This window comes from Siphateles boraxobius, unplaced genomic scaffold, assembly GCF_051911475.1.
Source record: "Siphateles boraxobius isolate OS27281-9 unplaced genomic scaffold, OSU_SipBor_1 256, whole genome shotgun sequence".
Lineage (NCBI taxonomy): Eukaryota > Metazoa > Chordata > Actinopteri > Cypriniformes > Leuciscidae > Siphateles > Siphateles boraxobius.
This window is the reverse complement of record NW_027508872.1, coordinates 223677-244300: the sequence shown is the minus strand read 5'-3', so window position 1 is coordinate 244300 and position 20624 is coordinate 223677. Positions and strand designations below refer to the sequence as shown.

The 20624-nt window shown below is 39.2% G+C and overlaps 1 protein-coding gene across 1 annotated transcript; it reads left to right on the top strand.

Annotated features, from left to right (window-relative positions):
• Positions 1 to 11908: 11908 nt before the first annotated feature.
• Positions 11909 to 20571, top strand: LOC143751419 (zinc-alpha-2-glycoprotein-like). The gene is made up of 5 exons (XM_077244003.1): positions 11909 to 12012; positions 17286 to 17299; positions 17527 to 17769; positions 18419 to 18682; positions 20276 to 20571. The coding sequence occupies exons 1-5, from the start codon at positions 11909 to 11911 to the stop codon at positions 20569 to 20571; spliced, it is 921 nt and encodes a 306-aa protein (XP_077100118.1).
• The last annotated feature ends 53 nt before the right edge of the window (positions 20572 to 20624 follow it).

Genomic DNA, 20624 nt, shown 5'->3' with positions numbered 1-20624 from the left:
CACTCGACCGAGGGTCGGGTTTTTACAGCCGTTATTTCATTGTTCCAAAAAAGGATGGAGGGTTGCGTCCCATTTTAGATCTTCGTCTGTTAAATCAGTCAGTACAGAAACTCAAGTTCAAGATACTGACACTCAAACAGATCGTGACTCAAATCAGATCCGAGGACTGGTTTGTCACGATAGATCTGAAGGATGCTTTCTTCCATGTCTTTATCCTCCCTCAGCACAGGAAGTTCCTAAGGTTTTCTTCCGGGGGCAAAGAATACCAGTATCGGGTTCTTCCTTTCGGTCTAGCTTTATCACCCCGCACGTTCACGAAATGATGCAGCTCTAGCCCCGCTCAGGCTACAGGGCATACGTATTCTGAACTACATCGACGAATGGCTGATTCTAGCAGAATCAGAGCAGTTGGCGGTTCGGCACCGAGGTGTCGTTCTCGCTCATATGCAGATGTTGGGGTTGAGGCTCAATACCAAGAAGAGTGTGCTTTCTCCAGTACAGAGGACCACTTTCCTTGGTGTAGTATGGGATTCAGTGACGATGCCGGCCACTCTATCGCCCACTCGTGTAGCTGCTATCCTGACTGCCACAACAGGGCTGAGGCTAGGCCAGTCACGCACTGTAAAACAGTTCGAGAGATTGTTGGGTCTTTTGCCAGCATCGTCCAACGTGATACCTTTTTGCCTGCTGTTCATGAGACCTTTACAGTGGTGGCTCAGGACCAGAGGGTTCTCCCCGAGGGGAAACCCACTTCGTATGATCAAGATCACGCGGCGGTGTCTCCGCGCCTTGGTTATGTGGAGGAAGCACTGGTTCTTAACCGAGGGTCCGGTGTTGGGAGCTCTTTGCCATCAAGCTACTATCTCGACCGATGCGTCCTCACCGGCTGGGTCGGCTGACTCGGTTCAGGGTCTGTGGAAGAGTCATCATCTTTCTTGGCACATAAATTGCCTGGAGATGATGGCTGTCTTCAATGCGTTGAGGCAGTTCCTCCCAGACCTGAGGGGCCATCATGTGCTCGTCCGTATAGGCAACACATCAGTGGTCTCTTATCTGAACCGCCAGGGGGGTCTGTGTTCGCGTCCGCTTTGCAATCTGGCGCACCAGATCCTCCTGTGGTCTCTGGGGAAGGTACTCTCCCTGAGGGCAGTATATATTCCTGGGGACCAGAATATTGGAGCAGACATCCTGTCGAGGCAGGAGCTGAGGCCAGGGGACTGGAGACTCCACCCCGAGGCAGTGGAGAAAATTTGGGAGTTTTACGGCCGAGCAGAGGTGGATCTGTTTACGTCTCAGCACAAGACACACTGTCCACTGTGGTTCTCCCTTACTCACCCAGCCCCCCTATGGTGCAGACGTGGCCGAGGCTACGTCTGTACGCGATTCCCCCTGTTGCTCTGCTCCCAGGAGTTCGGGAGCGAGTCTCCTGGTACGGAATAAGCCTACTGGTAGTAGCACCTCGCTGGCCAAGTCGGATCTGGTTTACGGACCTGATCCATCTCTTAGACAGTCCTTCCTTGGAGATCCCGATCAGGAGAGACCTTCTGTCTCAGGCCGGGGGCACAATATTTCACCCTCGACCAGAGATTTGGAACCTGTGGGTTTGGCCTTTGAGGGGGCCCAACTAATAGAGAGTGGTCTTTCAACTGAGGTGGTTGAGACCATTCTAAGCTCCAGAGCTCCAGCTACTAGGAAATTATATGCACTTAAGTGGAAAGTTTTTTCTGTATGGTGTCACCGACATCAGTGGGATCCGGTTAACTGTTCTGTGAACACAGTACTCGAGTTCCTGCAGGAGCGCTTTACGTCAGGTCTATGTCTTTCCACGCTCAAGGTCTACGTGGTGGCCATTCCGGCTTACCACGCTCTTGTGGGGGATACATCTTTGGGTCGAGACCCCCTGATTACACGTTTCCTTCGTGGCACACTGAGGCTGAGGCCTGCAATTCGCACTAAGGTGCCAGCTTGGGATCTTGCTATAGTACTAGAAGGCCTGTCTAGGGCTCTATTCGAGCCCTTAGATTCGTTTTCAGAGATATTTCTTACCCTTAAGACTGTCTTTCTGCTAGCTATTTCATCCCTAAAGAGAGTTGGAGATCTTCAGGCCCTTTCGGTTTCCCCCACCTGCCAAAACACAATGTTAGAGACCTTTTATGGTGGATAGTTGAGGCTATTTCACTTGCATACGAGTATTCTGACCAGCCGTGTCCTTTTGCGGTCACAGCTCACTCTACTAGGGGAATGGCGGCTTCTAAAGCCTTATTATTTGGGGTTTCTCTTCAAGACGTTTGTGATGCGGCAGGCTGGTCCTCACCGCTCACATTCGTTAGGTTTTACAGCTTAGACCTGGATGCTGCCCCAGGTTCTCAGGTGCTTAGTGCTTAGCTACAACAGTCTGACACTCAGTTACTTGTAAGTCTGCTGTTTTGGGTATTCTCGTTCCCAAAGTGTTCAACGCATCGCGAGTTCCCTCGATAGGGAACGTCTCAGGTTACGTCTGTAACCATAGTTCCCTGAGAAAGGGAACCAGACGATGCGTCACCCTGCTATACTTCCTGCATCCCTGTGATCTGCTTGCTTCGGCAATTTTTCGAAGCTAATGCCGGTTTGCACCGGATGTGCATTTATCCCTTCCTGGTCATGACGTCACCCGTCCGTGACGCTCATTCTTTCCATTGGACTAGTTTACATAGATGCTTCAGACGCATTCACGCCAGGGGCGTTCCCAAAGCGTTCGACGCATCGTCTCGTTCCCTTTCTCAGGGAACTATGGTTACAGACGTAACCTGAGACGTTTTCCATTAATTACATAGACTGTAGCATTTTTATTATGAACCGAAAATATATTTTCACTTTTCATGATAGCATAAAAGGTCTCTTACATTGTGTTTTGTACCACTGCTTTGGCAAAGCATCTGTATATTGAACTAGAACCAAAAATTGCAATATGGCTTAGTGCACTTAGCTTATCAAAAGTCTGTAATTTAATTAAATTAGTATATTCAATATGGCACCCTATTGGTAAGAATTTTTGCCCCAGTAAAGTGTTTTCATTGTTGTTTGTGTTTTATATGTTCCTCAGAGAGACACTATCTCCACTACATGATGACGGCCATGATGACCAAAGCAGACCCGTTTAATTTCAGTTCTCTGGTTCTGTGTGATGATGGACAGATCTCTCATTACTGTAACGACACTGAAGCCTGGATAGGAGATATTCTGACTGAAACTTCTGTAAATTCATATGATTATAGAGACTGGTACAAAAATAAGCTGTACAAACTGTCAAACTGCACAGACACACAGTGTTCTGGTGAGATTCATGCTTTACTCGTATTAAATATCAGACATTATATTTACTGTAAGTTTCTCATGAGTGTTGTTCTGTGATTGTAGAGCTTCATGTTCTTCAGAGAATGATTGGCTGTGAACTGGAGAAACTTCCTGATGGATCAGTGAATCTGACTGTCTTTAATAATTATGCATTTGATGGAGAAGATTTTATATCCTTTAATTATGACACTGGACAGTGGATTGATAAAAGCCCCAAAGCCAAAGAAACTAAAAAGGAATGGGATCATAACAAAGGACACATCCAGTTACTGCAGCATTACCTCAGGATCTGTACTGACTGGATCTCAACGTTTAACAACACATATAAGAGTAAGTTTTAATCAGATCACATTATTTAGCGACTTTGTGAGTGTGTAAAGTAAACTCTACTTTATGGCAATATGTGTGTGTGTAGGATAGGAAAGGATAGGATAGGATAGGATAAACTTTATTTGTCCCCGAAGGGAAATTTGTCTTGGGCAAAGTTCTACAGTATTACACACAACACAATACACAACACAACAATGTACACAGCACAACAACGTATAAAAATAAAATACAAGATGTGTGAAGTGCTTAACACAGTGAAGTGCTACTGCTAATTTGCTATACTGTAGGTGCATTGTTCCGGGACATATTCAACAGTTTTATCGAGGCTGGAACAAATGAAAGCTTCAGTCTATTATTTTTACAAATTGGCATTCTCAGTCTCTTTCCCGATGGCAGCGGCTGGTATTCGCTAAAAAGAGGATGTTCAGAGTCAGTACAGTACTGATTTGTGAGATATACATTTTTTTTACTTTTTTTCTCAGAATTGTCATATAAAAAGTCGCAATTACCTTTTTTATTTTGTATTCTGTGGCAGAAACAAGCTTCCGATTTGTAATGAGAAGTGTCCGAAAGTTTTTTCAGCACGTTTGGATTTCGTGAAAAGTAAAGTACAAGTGAAAATAATCCAAACAGCTAAAGCATATGACAATAATCCAAACATATAACATAGTCAAGTTAGTCATGTCACGTTTATTTATATAGCGCTTTTTACAATACAGATTATTTCAAAGCAGCTTTACAGAGATAACAGAAAAATAATGCAAAAAAGTTTGTTTCATGAAAATAGCGTCACAGTTCAACTTAAGTAAGTTCAGAGATGGTTCATTTTTGCTGTAAAAAAGTTATTAATTTAGTTAATTTATATATATATGCTCTCTGGATAAAACCCTGATGTCATCGTCCAGCTTCAATAGGTTGGGATCGATTGAAACAGGGATGAGATTATTAGACAGATGTCAGTCACTGAGCAGCACAACCACCTTTTACAGTTCCTCCTGAACTAAAACAACAAGCTTATGCTGCGTTCATGACATAACTACTGTAATTGGAAGAAAATTTTATGCATCATTATTTTCTTCTCCAGGTTCTCCAGATGTCTTTGTCTCTGTGAGTAAATCTGCTGATGATGAAAGTAAGCTGGTTCTGGTCTGTCTGGCCACTGGTTTCTACCCCAGAGATGTTCAGATGAACATTAGATTGAACAGAATTAATCTTGAGAATCAAACATCTTCTGGAATCAGACCAAATGCTGATGAAACCTTTCAGATGAGAATCAGTGTGAAGATCGACAGAAACCATGAAGGATCTTACGACTGTCAGGTCACTCACAGCAGTCTGACAGAACCAGTTACAGTAAACTGGGGTAAATATCCATCATAAAATTCATGAAGTCACTCACACACACTGTAAATTTACGGTAATAAAACGGTAGCTGTGGTTGCCAGAAATGTACTGTAAAAAACATGGTAGCAACATTTTAGGTTTTACAGACTTAAATTTACAGTAAAAACATATTTAATTATCTGATATAATGTTAATATACCGACATATTGAAGTACTAATATCTGTTTTGTATCATTGTAATACACTGATAACCACCAATCACAGTGGTGATGAGTCACATGATGAATCAAAGCTCATCATAAGCAGCTTTTCCATGCAGTAAACATTATTTTAACAACATTAAATGTAAGATAAAACCCTAATGTACATAACTGATTAGAAAAAACTAAGGTTAAAAACTTAACAGTATTTTACTGTAAAATATATCACAGTTTTTTCATTTTAGTTTTCTGTACTACAGCAGGGGATTTCGTCCCTTCTCCTCAAGGTAGCGATAGAAGAAGTTCCCTCAAAAGAAGTCAAGCAAGGCTTCTTCAGGTGTTACTTCCTGGTCCCGAAGAAGGGCGGCGGTCTGCGACCTATTCCAGACCTCCGCCGGTTGTATTTCTCCCTTTACAAAGGGAAATTCAAGATGTTGACGCTAAAAGCTATCATATCTCAAATTTGTGCGGGGGACTGGTTTGTGACTGTAGACCTGAAGGATGCATATTCCCATATTCAGGTTGTACGTCGACACAGGAAGTTCCTCAGATTTGCCTTTGGAGTAAAGGCTTACCAGTACAGGTCCTTCCCTTTGGTCTTGCTCTAGCGCCGAGGACGTTCACAAAGTGTATGGATGCTGCTCTGGCCCCGTTGCGGCTCCAGGGAATTCGTATACTCAACTACCTGGACGATTGGCTCCTTTTAGCCAGCTCCAGGGAATTGGTGACCCACCACAGGGACATTGTCCTTCATCACATTCAGTATCTCGGCTTGAGGTTAAACACAGAGAAGAGTGTTCTCACCCCAGCTCAACGCACAGTTTGCTTAGCGGTGCGCCTGGATTCCGTTCTGATGCAGGCCCATTTGGCTCCTGCCCGGATTTTCAGTCTCGTGACATGTTTGGCCCGCTTCAGGCTTGGCCATCGTGTTTCTGTGGGCACTTGCCGCAGGCTTCTGGGTCTCATGGCCGCAGCCTCCCCTGTGCTACCAGTAGGGTTGCTCCACATGAGACCTTTTCTGTGGTGGATGAAGCTCTCAGGGGCCCGGTCGTCAGGACCGGCTCTTCGCCTGTTGAAGGTGTCGTGCAGTTGCTCCTGCGCCCTTTCAGTCTGGCGGGACCCCCTCTTTCTTCAGAAGGGGGTCAGCATGGTCGCTGTTTTCCGTCGCCAAATGATTACGACGGATGCCTCTATGACCGGCTGGGGTGCGGTTTTCGAGGGCAGGCCAGCATGCAGGGTCTGGACTGGGGAGACTCTCTCTTGGCACATAAACAGCTTGGAGTTGAGAGCTGTTTCCCTGGCCCTTCAACACTTTCTCCCTTTTCTGGAAGGGCACCATGTCATTGTCAGGACAGACAATATGGCGGTAGTGTCCCATGTAAACCGGCAGGGGGGCTCACGGTCACGCACCCTAGACAGGCATGCGCGCCACCTCCTCCTGTGGGCTCAGGCCAAGTTCCTTTCACTGAGGGCTGTCCGTGTCCCCGGGATCTTGAACCTCACAGCGCATTTTCTGTTGAAACAGAAGCTCAGGTAGGGGGAGTGGATGCTGAACCGTCAGACAGTAGCCCTGATTTGGAACATGTTTGGAAAGGTGGAAGTGGACCCATTTGCATCACAGGAGTCGTCCCAATGCCCACTTTGGTTCTCCCTGAGCCCCCTAGCACTGTTGGGAATAGATGCATTCGCCCACCCATGGCCGATGCAAAACCTTTATGCATTCCCGCCATTGATCCAAGCGGTTCTGTTCAGGGTGAGGGAGAGCGGAACCAGTCTCCTACTCGTAGCCACATTCTGGCCGTCCCAGCCATGGTTCTCGAAGCTGGTTCCTCTTTTCAAATCCTCCCTGGAAGATTCTGGTCAGGGAGGATCTATTATCCAAGCTTCAGGGCAGGAAATTGCATCCTCGCCCCGACATTTGGAAGCTATGCGTATGGCCCATCAGAGGCCGCTAGCTTTGAGCTTTGGTCTTTGCTTCTGGAGCGGCCGCTACCACTCTAAGAGTATACGTTGCTGCTATTCCAGCTCATAGAGAGTCGGATGAGATCCCCCTGGGCAAACTAAGGCTAGTCTCACCATTTATGCGCAGGGTTACGCGCCTGAAACCAGCACGCTCCCCTGGAGTCGTCAGTCGTCCAGGAGGGCTTAACAGAGGCTCCCTTTGAGCCCTTGGAGTCAGCTCCGGAGCAGATTCTGAATCTCAAGGTTACTCTTTTATTAGCTTTGACTTCTTTGAAGCGGGTTGGGGATTTGGAAGCTTTTTCTGTTAGCGAGACATGTATGGACTGCTGGTCTGGTCAAGGTGACTTTAAGACCAAGGGCAGGATATGTGCCCAAAGTATTTTCCACATCGTTTTGCTCTCAGGTTGTCAACCTTCACTCTTTCCATCCTTTTGTTTCTGAGGAAGACGGGAAGCTTCATTTGCTCTGCCCTGTCCGAGCGTTGAAGTTCTATGTAGATCGCTCTAGCAGTTGGAGAAAATCTAGTCAGCTCTTAATATGTTTCGGTGCGGGCCACCGCGGCCTTGCCGCATCGAAGCAGAGAATTTCCCACTGGGTTACAGAGGCTATTTCAATGGCATATGAGCTGCGAGGTCTGCCTTCACCTCTTAGCATCAGGCCACATTCCACCAGAAGTGTGGCTTCCTCTCAAGCACGTTTTAGAGGGGTCCTCCTGGAAGACATTTGTGGGGCGGCAGGCTGGTCCTCTCCGCACACTTTTGTCAGATTCTACAGTTTGGATCTCGACATGGCTCCAGGTTCCCATGTTTTGTCTGCTTGAACCAGTCATGTGTTTTATCTGGTTGTTGTACTAGTTACGGCAGCGCTTTTTTAAATTTATTATATAGCACACATAATACAACAGACGTTGCCCAAGGTGCTTCACAAACAGTAGAATAAAACAATTTAAAACATATATACAATTACATTCAAACAAACAATGGGATGTAAGCACAACTACATACTGAATCACTTTCACACAGAGGGCCAAGCCATTTCAGAGTGACCTCCATGCTACATCTCGTTCAGCGCTTAGCTTGGCGAGTTTGGTATTTCGTTCCCACTGTGTCTAAGCTACGCAGCGTTGAGTGAACCTATGAAAGAGAACGTCTCTGGTTACTGGTGTAACCTATGTTCTCTGAATAGCGAACGAGACGCTGCGTTCGCTGCCAAGCTCCTCGCGCTGCCGACAAGCTTCCTTTTTCGGCAGAGAAATCTGAGGAGCAGATGGCGCGCGCGCTAATATAATATGACGACGTAAGAGCGTCGAGGCGGCGCCCGCGCCGTCAGCCAATGAATTGGCATGATTCTATATGGGCTTCAGACAATTGGCACACCCAGAGGGCGTTCTCACCGCGTCTAAGCTACACAGCGTCTCGTTCCATATTCAGAGAACATAGGTTACACCAGTAACCAGAGATGTTATTCATCATATATAGTACGGAAACTGTCAGTTAACCAATTAACAGTTTTTCACCGTCTTTTACCGTTAAAATTACACTAATTTTTTACAGTGTATTTGTAACAGGAGGACATGATAATGCTGATATGGATTAATGCTGCTGGCCACAAACAATTAAAGTGCCTCAACTCAGTTTAATAGTTTGTGATGTTGATATAAAACATTTTTTAAAAATATATATTAGTTTGATTTTAATTATTGTTTATTTTTATTTTCACTCTGCAGATGAAACTTGTATTGACTGTGAAACACATTATACATGGATTGTTGGAGTTATAGCAGTTGTAGTTGTAGTTGCAGTTCTCTCTCTGGTTGGTTGCTTCATCTTCAAAAGGAGAAGAAGAAATGGTGGGTTATAAATATTCTGCATGATCATTGTAACTTTAAATCTTTGGTTTGGTTATATATCATTGTTTAAAGACATTGTGAAATGTATGGACAGTTGGCAGTATATGATGGTAGAAATATGTGAACATGGTGATTTTTTTTCATGATTTGGATTTCATTTGACCACAGACTACAAGGAAAAGTTATTTATAATATTTATCAAACAAAAGAAGTTATAAATATAATTATATGTTTACAATAACATAATATCCATTTTATACTGTATCTTTAGGTCAGGAGAGAAATTCTTCCGCTAACGGTGCAGTGAGTTATCAGAAATCGATGGCCAATACAGCGTGTGCGGAATTGAATCATCATGAGCTCAATACTAATGGATCTACACACACTGAGACGTGAACAGGTTTACAGGTTTAAATGAAATGTTTCTCGTGTTCGTTCATTCTGAATGCACACACTGTATTCTCATTATCCAGCTCTGTTCTGCAAAAAACGCTGTTTGTTTTCTGTGTTTTCCATCAGCATTTTCTAACCTGAGTCAGCTCTGATTTATTAACAAAATGACAGTTCCTGTTTATGTTAATTGTGGTTGGTAGAAATACGACACATTTGACATTTGAGAGTCTGTTGAAACATTTCAAAGGGTCGAGATCACATGATAATGTTTTACATAAAATGTAGTTTCAGTCAAATGGACAGTAGTCAGTTGTGAATTGGTGTTTTACCAATGCCAATCTTTAGGTATGATGAAGGGAATGTGATGATGTGGGATTTTTTAATTCCAAAGGCCAAGGAAACTTTATCGGGATATATAGTATCCTGGATCCATGAAATATCTGGCCTTAAAAAATAAAAACTGCAGCCTCTATGTGAATTTAACATAGGGGTGTCCTGACTTACGCAATCTGTATTTTAAGGAAGAACATTTATTTATTTACGATACATTATTCATTCACAAAGAAAATTGATGTCCTTAAAGGTTGGATTTCTCCTCATTTTTTAAATTAAGGCATTAAGATCAATTTCCAAAAGATGATTTTTTATTCCTCTTTTTAGTCAACTTTAGCATGGGTGTGTTCACTTATACTATCCACTGTATATAGAAGTGCATTTGAGAGTTTAAAATGCTTCTGTTTTCTGTGATCTGATCAAAAGTGAAACAGCAAACACATTTGAAACGCTTGTTAAACCGGTCAAACACAGATCAGTTTCACAGTGTTACACTCAACAGAAGTCACACTAACAGTGAATTATTAAAAGTTTTTAACATAAAACTCAAACTCATCACCTAACAGAATTATAAATTGCAAAGCCAAGATATTTTTTATCTCATTATTTTACCTTGTAGTAAATCATAATGTGGAAAAAAAAAATTAATCAATAATTAGTATTACATTTCTTATATTGCTATTAAATAATATGCTAAACTAAAATGCTATTATTGGCCGTTACGTTCAGCTGTTACCAGGCAGAAATCTATCATACATCCCAGAAACCCCATGTAAAACTCTCTGATAAAATGAGACTTTTAATACTTATTATTATTATTTAATATTTATTATTATTATTATTTTCAGCACTGGGATCAGAAAAAATACTTTAGATCTAATATTTTTACATTTGTGGTTTAATATTTTTATTTAAATAATTATGAAATCATAAACAAATAAAAATTGGACATGTTAAAACTAGTTAAATCACTAGATAGTGTTTGTTCATCATTGTTACTTCACATTCCTCACCTCAGCCTCTTCTCTTACACGACTCAATACATGATCTGTGTCATTAATATACTAAGTGTCATTATCGTGATTGTTTAAACTTTTAGCATTACGGTTAAAGTCTACAGGCTGATTTTATGTGATGATCTTCCACTGGAATCAACGTCCTTCCTTTCAGATGATGTGTTTAAATACTGTCAGCTCACTCATTTTCTTTTCAGTTTTTTAGTCTGTGTAAAACATGTTGTTATGAGTGTAGAAAAGCATATTTGTCTTTGTCTTTTTTTAATAATATTCTTTGTAACGTTTACTTTATTATGCTGCTGCATCATGACTAGATTATATTAAGATGTCCTTATAGTGTTCCTGTAATTTTGCTAATCATGATTATTAGCAAACACAAGATCATGGGTTTGATTCCCAGGGAACATGTTCAATATTGATCAAATGTACAGCTAAAAGTGTGATACTGGTAAAAGTGTCTGTCAAATGCATACTGTAAATAAAGCCTCTTGGACAATATGTGTTAAATGTGCAATATTAAGAAATAAATGAGTCTTGAGTGTGAGTGTTTATGTACTGGATATGGTGAAATATGATGCTTATGAAGATCTTCACTAATATCAGATATTTCTATCCGCTCATATAAACACATGTTAGATAGAATATATAATATGTAATAAGCAAATCACTAGGCTTTGAGACTATGATGCCCAGAAATGCTGTCTATGTAACTCAGTGTGTTCACTTCATGTTTAACTGTCACAGCTTTAATAGTTTTTGGTGCATCTTTGACTATCTGGAGATGAAATATTAATCCTGCTGTATTTGACAATCTCAGGTGAAGCTGTTTATTAAATAGTGGTGCAACGGATCATCATTGATCCGTGATCCGTTCGGATCAATAGGCTTGTTCGACTTGAACCAGCGTTGCACAGACCGATCGGTTGATGACATCAAAGTACCGCGAGAGCGATTCAAAAGCATAAGGAGCCGTCTGCTCTCTAATCCCTCTCGCGGTACTCTGATGTCATCAACCGATCGGTCTGTGCAGCGCCGGTTCAAGTCGAACAAGCCTAATATCTTCGGTTCGGCACACACGTGATCCGCGGATTGATTTATGAAAAAAAAAAAAAAGTTGTGCGCATGTTCAGTCCACACACAGCGTGGTCATGGCGAGCGGAGGAACGGAGGAGCTTGAACGCCCCGCGTCATTTAAATCCCCTGTATGGGAGCATTTTGGCTTCCCTGTCAAATATAATGATGAAGGAAAGAGGTTAGTGGATAAAACCGTGACAATGTGTAGGCACTGTGGCAGCATGGCCACGCATTTGAAGCGACATCACCCAGATGTTTCACTGACAGGAGTGAAAACTAAGGCTGCTCAACAACCGCTTATCACTGCAGCATTTAAGCAGCCCCTTGTTGCACAATTAGACTGGGCTAAAGCCATCACAAACGGCATTCGCGCAGCACTACCCCTCGCTCGTCCCTCTCTCTCTCTCTCTCTCTTGCGAGCGCTCTCTCTCTCCCTCATATAAGGTGCCATCTAGGGCTTAAATCAAACTTCATTCACGCACACATATATGAAACACTTGCATACACATACTAAGTAGTCAAACATACATGTACTGCTGAATGCTCAAACAACATATGAAATGCACAAAGACGCAAACTCTACACACGCGAGATGCGCGCACACAAACTCTCCACGCACATAATCATATGAGACGCGCGCGCGCACACACAAACTCTCCACGCACATACTCATATGAGACGCGAGCACACACACACAGAAACTCGCGCACAAACTCAATGAGACGCGAGCGCACACACTCACAAACTCTCCGCGCACATACTCATATGAGACGCGAGCACACACACAAACTAGCGCACATACTCATATGAGACGCATGCTCACACAGTACATGATGCATATGATTCTCAGTGTGAACGTAAGTCACACATTGGTAAGACAAGACATGCATTTTTTGTTAACAGAGAATGAGAGTCCCTTGCTTTTATTGTTTTTGGTTGTTTTGTTCATTTATTGCGGATATTTAAGATGTTTTCAGTGTTAAATAGTCTTTAGAAATAAAAGTTTATTGATCTTTGAAAAGCTATACCTGCATTATTATGCCATTATCATTATTTTAGATGAAAATGGTCTCAGAACGACAATATTATCGTTTATTATCAATATTATCGTTTATCGCAATAATTTCTTGGACAATTTACCGTCCAGCAAAATTTGTAATCGTGACAGGCCTAACTATCGGTGTGTTTATAGGTGCAGACATGAGGCCATTTATTTTTTATTTTTTTTGCTGATCCGAAAAATGATCCGATCCGTTACTCTGATCCGAGAAACGATCCGAACCGTGAGTTTTTTGATCCGTTGCACCCCTATTATTAAACTACTGTAAAAATATCGTCTGATGACTTTTACACACGTGTCTTTAGGGCAGAGACTGATATTGATTAATTTACATTTATATTTCATTCAATTCAACTTTGTTAAAGAGTTGAAGGATATAATTCTTCGGCACACCAATATATACAAGTTCAGTGACCAGCAACATTTATTTAAAAAACAGAAAGTTTTTTTTAAATTGTGTACATTACATTTGTTTAAAAACTATAAAAAATTATAAATTTATTTGATTATTTGTGAAGTGAAAGTGTTTGTATTTTTATAAACCATATACACACTGAAGCTGAATATCTGACTCGCTGCTTCTAAGTGCTTTAAAATCTCTATTTTTTAGGTGTTTTTTATGTTTTTAACTTTTTTAAATGATCATGAATGAATTATGTTTCAATCACATGGCATATTTAGAGAAACTTCACCATCCACACAATAGTGATGATAAAACTAAATCAAAAAGTGAAAATAACAGAAGTCAAATGTATCACTCATTTGTATTTGTGTCACATGACGGAGACGCTCTGACGAGGTCGACTCTGATTGAATCAGACTCGCGAAGAGGCGTGTCCAGTTCTGTATACCTGTTTAGTTTTTGTTTTTTTACAATTTGTGCACATTTTTGTAATAACTGAATTAAATTTCAGCACAAATTTCTGCACATAAAATTTTCAAATGACTTCAGAAGACCTTATGGCACAGAATGTCATAGGGACTATTTTATATGTATATATTGTATATATACATGTATATACGTATGTATATACGGTATCCGCGACATGATAGAAAATTAACCAATAGAAATGAAATGTTTTTTTAATTTGTTTGATTCTGAAAATACAGTGTTCTTATGTTCGGCAAGAAATGTAGTTTGTTTAAGGCTTTAATTTTTGTTCATTCATCCATTTCTAATTGGTGACAACTCTGTTTTAGTATGAATACTTAATTATGACGGTCACTTTTTATCATGTTCCTTTATATTTAGATAAAATAGGTATCAGATATTTTACATTTGACAGTTTCTTGAATATTTCAAAGGATCGAGAACATATAATATGTGTTACACGTAACATGATTCTCTGTTGTTGTTTCAGGAGGAGGAATCAGATACGAAGTGATGAAACTCAGAAGGAGGTTTACTGACCCAAGAGTGACCAACTCCTCGTATCAGTTATCGGGATTTATATTCCCAGAATACTTCCTGCCATTATGTTTAAACTTTCCTTTGCTTGTATATAATGCCACATTATTATACATTTTTATTATGTACAGGTATATACATTATATGTATCAGTTGTTTATAAAGTTTTTGTTCTAAAAATAGCATAAATCATAAAAGGCTGATTTTGCAATGTTTGTATGTGGTCTAGGAGATTGGAACGGCATAATCCTACACTGTAAATACAACTAATTTTACAGAAAATATCAGATTTTTTTCCACTTCTACAATTATGAAGATTGAATTTAAATCAGTATCAGTGGAAAAAAGGAGTAGTGTTGATGTTTTTAATGTAATTAAAGGGCCATGAAATGTATTTTCTGATTATTGTTTTCTGGAGTTTAGCTTATGAACTTAGAATGCATTAAAAATTCCAAATATTTGCAAATATTTCCAACTCTTGGAAGGATATCCTGATGTTTAGAAGGATAGAAAACTTGGCCGTTAGCTTTGAAGTGTGATACTTACAGTATGTTTTTATTGTATAGTAACGTCTTCTGTGTGTAAATATCAAGGACATTTTGATTTTCCATTTCATGAGCCCTTTAAATAATGTAGTGTAATTGCCATAAATAATTTAGGTCAAACTCTGTTCAACAGTTTAAAAGCATTTATGCAGCATTATTTTTTTCTTCATTCTGCAGATGGAAGATATGTTGACAGTGAAACACAATGTCTTGCTATAGCAGGAATTGAAGCAGTTCTAGCTCTCGTCGTGATTGGTTACTGCATCTACAAAAACATGGTGAGAATAGAATAATTCAACATGATCATTGCTTTAAATCTCTTGTTTTTTAAATATCCTTTTTAAAAGATTTAAAAAAAATGAATTTACAGTTTGACAGTATATGAGGGAGAAACATGTGAACAATGTGAAAGTGATTATTATGATGGTTATTGATTATTTTCACTGTTTTAATTTAATTTGATAACACAGACTACATGGTACGGTATTTTCCATAATTTGTATAAAATGTGACAATATGTGATCATTGCAGTTTGGCATAAGCATTTACAAGAACATGATATTTATGAACTCAAGATGTTTTTATAGTGTGTAATCTGCTGTATCAGGTCAGATGAGATATAATGCTTATTGCGCAGGAATACACAGATCCTCAGTTCAGCGAGTGTGTTTTAAACATGTCAAAGCATCAGGATCACATCAGTTGTCCTAACAAAAGTGTTCTGAGGAGATGCATTTGAAATGTTAAGCGGCAAATATAGATAAGATCAATGTGACAGCGTTACACTCTCAGGAACTCAATCATACAATTTTTTCAAAAGAAAGGAAACATTTATGTATTCCACACATTGTACAATTCAAACACTGTGTGTTTGTCCGTGTCATTTGCTGTTGTATCTCTGTCGTCTGTCACTAAGATACTGAAAAAGAATAGGAACAATAAACAAATCAAATTAAATCTGGTAGAAAGTAAATTGATTGCTATTGTGCATTCCTCACCCATAGAGCTGTGTTTAGGGCTGTCTCCTTTATGGTGAGTTTAGGTTCGAAGATCTTCACTGATAATCAGACATTTCAGCTCATTTGAATACAGTGTTCGATAGTCAAAGAAAACAACTTTTAAAACTATTTGCAGAAAAAATGATTATTTTGCAGTTTTCACAAATTATTCAGAAGATGCTATTCTGTTTGTTTCTTTTTTTCTGTTATTCTGTAATTAAAGCACTTTTACTGTATGCAAAAAAAGATTTGATCATAGATCATTGATCATTTGATCAAGATTTGATAGCTAGATCTGGAAATGGAAGGATATATCCTTGTCCACCATTGTGCTGAACAACATAAAAAAAAAAGTTCTGATAAAAGACCTAAACATATGAACATTCAACAGCATGCTGTACATCCGCCATACAAGAAAAAACACGTATTTCGATGTGTACATCAGCTCCATTTAGACTCAGGAATCATAAACCTTCCCAAAGAGACATAGGTTTTCAGTTTTGCTTTGAAAAGCAATTCTGTTTTTTCTGTTGTAATAAAAAGTGGTATAAAAGCCCAGTCGACCCACACCTGACACTCGTAACACATGTAATGAAGCAGTTTGGCGCTCCGCTCCTGTTTGCCAGATCTGGACCACAAGTATAGGCCTTAAAATCTGTGTATATTAGAGTGATCTCAGCCTCAACAAGCGTGTTAAGCAGAATAACTAAAGGAAAAAACAGAACAGTAAAAAGAGATGAGCAGAAACACAAGAACTACAACTGTCTTCCAGTCACAGCCTGAGATGAAATCAACTGAAGTTAAAGAATATATTAAAATCTCTTCAGATCTCAGCAGAAGAGGATGAAGCAACTCCACAAACAGCATTACCAGCTTCACCTACTAAACAGTTTGACTTGATTGCTGGTATTCGTCAACTGAATCAAAATGTCAAATTATGGAAGTAAATTGTGCTGCCTGCAAACATGTCGACAATAATCTTGAGTCTCATGAAGAGTTTTTCGGTCATATACTGCTCCCTGCTGGAGAAACAACAATACATGAAGCTTTTACATTGTTTATATAATATGTTATTGTTTTTCCCCGTTTGGACATGTGCGTTGACTATTAAATGCTGAACCGTTACAGTTTATGTTCTCAATCTAGCGAGGATGTCAAAAGTGTTTTCAAGAGCTTCAAAAAATATGTTTTTGACAACGACTTTTTTTCTTTGTTTTTACTTTTGTAGGTGTACTTTTACCGAAACCGCAGTCAGTAATGAAAACGAAAGTTTAATTTCATCAAGCAGTCAGTGATGCAGCATCAGTCACAGGAAGACGCATATAATCCGCTTATAGACACACGGGAACGTGTCTGAAATATAACTGACAAAATGATTGAAAATATCTTGCCTATAGACATAAAATTGTGTTTGCTCATTTTTTTATTCTTTTCTCAAAGCGATGGGAATCAAGGTAAGCACTTAAAAACTTAAGGTAAACACTTAATTTGATTTGTGTGCTTAGCAGAAATTCGACCTGCAAAGTAGGCTGGTCTACTATAAACCATTTGAATTTGTTTTTAGGAATTTATTTAGGAAGTTCTAGCAACCATGGTCGCCTGTTATTTTACAAATCACCTGATAGAAGAAAATATGTCTCGACCTGTTTTCATTGTTGTTTGTGGTTTTTATTTTCTTTAGAAAGACATTACCTTCGCTACGAGTTTACAGCCCTGACCAAAACAGACTCATTCCCTGTGTTCAGTGCTGTGTGTGAGTCTGATGATAAACAGATCGCTCACTACAGTAATGAAGAACGAGTCTGGAGAAGAGAGAATCTGACTGACTGGACCGAAGCTCCTGGAGAACCTCCTGAATCCAGAGACTGGTACCTAGATCAGCTGTCCAAACTTTCAAACTGTCCACTGTTAGCAGAGTGTCCTGGTGAGTGTTTGATTGGGTCGATATGTAGGCCTACAATATTTAATGACAATACCTTTTAAATAACTTTTTTCAACCGTACTGTATACAAATCCAATAGCTCATTGTTTGTTCAACGATAATCAACTTTTTAATTTATATTAATGCTTAATATATGTATCAATATATAGGCCTAATGTTTAAAATATTAATAAATGTGTAAACGTGTTTTCATATTTGACTATAAGTGGTAATGTTATTTTCTTTATGTTCATGTTGTTACAAATAGTATTACTTAATCGAAATACAAAAATAAACATTCTATACAAAGACTTGAACAAGTGAAACATGCATTTCTCTATAATAACTCAAAATCTCAAAATAGATAAAAAATAATAATCTAAATATATTAGGCTAAATGTATAAACGGCAAAACAATTTAAAACATGCAAACTTTATAAATGTTCTTACTTTCACTTCAATTTAATGCGTTCCTGATGTATAAAAGTATTCATTTTTTTCATTTTATAATACTGACTCCAAACAGTGTGTGTGTGTGTGTGTGTGTGTGTGTGTGTGTGTGTGTGTGTGTGTGTGTGTGTGTGTGTGTGTGTGTGTGTGTGTGTGTGTGTGTGTGTGTGTGTTTCTCATGAGTGTTGTTCTGTGATTGTAGAGCTTCATGTTCTTCAGAGAATAATTGGCTGTGAACTGGATAAACTTCCTGATGGATCAGTGAATCTGACTGTCTTTGATGATTATGGATTTGATGGAACTTATGTTTCTACCAATTCTGACACTATGCAGTGGATTGGTAAAAACCCCAAAGCCAAAGAAACCAAAGATAAATGGGATCGTCAAACTAGACAAAACCAGTTCATCGAGCGTTACCTCAAGATCTGCAGTGACTGGATCATCATATTTATCAACACAATTAGGAGTAAGTTCTGATCAGATCAGTGTAATTAGCTCCTGTATTTTGTCAGTCCTTCCAGAAAAATGAGGAGTTTTTTGTGATTGTTGCGGGCCAAAATCCTTGATTATGCGGCACGTTTTCTTAAAAAATGCGATGGAATATGCGGGATATTTATGCAATTTTATGTGATGAAATTGCGGGAACTTACAAAAACTGCGGGAACTTTCAAAAACTGCGGTTTGATGAAACAAAGAGAAAAAAGTGATTCCCCCAACACCCTGTTGTCACTAGGCTACTACATTAATGTAAAGAGCCATTTCTCATTACTTCCTATGATAAGCAAGCGTAACACATCACAGAAAGTGCTGGGAATATTTAAGTTCTCATCTTGTTTTATTTCAGACCTTAATAAACACACGGCTGAAACTTACAAAACATTGATGAGTCAAACAAGTTCAGTTTTACAAAAGGAATATGCTACAACTTCTGTAAAAATGAATAAATAAAATATAAAAAAATAAAATGCTTCCTGTTTTACAGCTTTTCGATGATGTTCACGTCGCGTAATTACGTCACTTCATAACGTTCCCATAGCAACAGGAGAAAATGTCTGCTCTTGTGTGAAGTAAATGCAACATTTTTCAACTTTCTGCTAAGATGTGACTTTTTTTGCAACGAAACTGCGGGGATTATGAAATCATGCAAGCCCCGCCTATTTTGCGCCGAAATCGGCAATTTATGCGGCGAAAGCGCAGCGTAGGCATATTTGAAAAAATGCCACCCCCGCATAAATATGTGGACTTTGGCTGATTATGCATTGAATCATGCGATCGCATAATCGCGTTTTTCTGGAGGGACTAATTTGTGTGTTCACTGCAAAAAAAAAAATATATATATTTTCTTACTTGTATTTTTGTCTTGTTTTCCAGTACAAACTTAAGGAGCAAAATGAAAGATATTAAGTCTTGTTTTCTGAATGTATCAACAACAAAAAATAGCCTAAGAAAAAAGTTTTTGCTTAAAACAACAACAATTATTTGCCTGGAGTCAGAAAAATAAACTTATTTTCCCTTTGAATTAAGTTGATTTTTCCGACCCCATCTGATGTTCTCATTTAGCTTATACTGTTTCTCTGTTTGTTCAGAGGTGATTTATCATCATAATCATCACTGGTGAGAACAGGTTCAGAAATACTAGTGATATTCTCATTTGAGTGCATTTAACTTTCTAGGGATTATATCTGTTTGTATCCTTTGCATTGTGAAACACTCCTAATTTGGTCTAAACTAGGAATATATAGATAAAACATTGTATGTGTGTTTTATATAGTGCAGAAGTGTGGAGAGTGACTTGTTTACTAGTTAAAGTTTATACGGTCACATTGGATTACATGGCAGCAGTTATTAGTTTATGAAGTATAAAGACCAAATTATTAAAGGAACAATCTCCCAAAAATATCAATTATAAATTAAGTCAACTTTTCTTCTGTGAAACATAAAATTTGATTAAAAAAAAAACAATAATACAATTTTTCACTTCACAAAAGGAACCACAGAGATGAAACCAAATTCTTTGTAAATGTTTGTTTGTCAATTGCATTATAATTGTCTTGTCCAGGTTCTCCAGAAGTTCATGTATTTGCGAGGAAAGTTCCTGGTGATCGAAGTAAACTGGTTCTGGTCTGTCTGGCCACTGGTTTCTACCCCAGAGGTGTACAGGTGAACATTAGATTGAACAGAATTAATCTTGAGGATCAAACATCTTCTGGAATCAGACCAAATGCTGATGAAACCTTTCAGATGAGAATCAGTGTGAAGATCGACAGAAACCATGAAGGATCTTACGACTGTCAGGTCACTCACACCAGTCTGACAGAACCAGCTTCAAAAAAGTGGGGTAAAAATCCATCATAAATTGTCACTAACAATGTTGTAGCAAGAGAACATGATAATAAAAACAATTACTG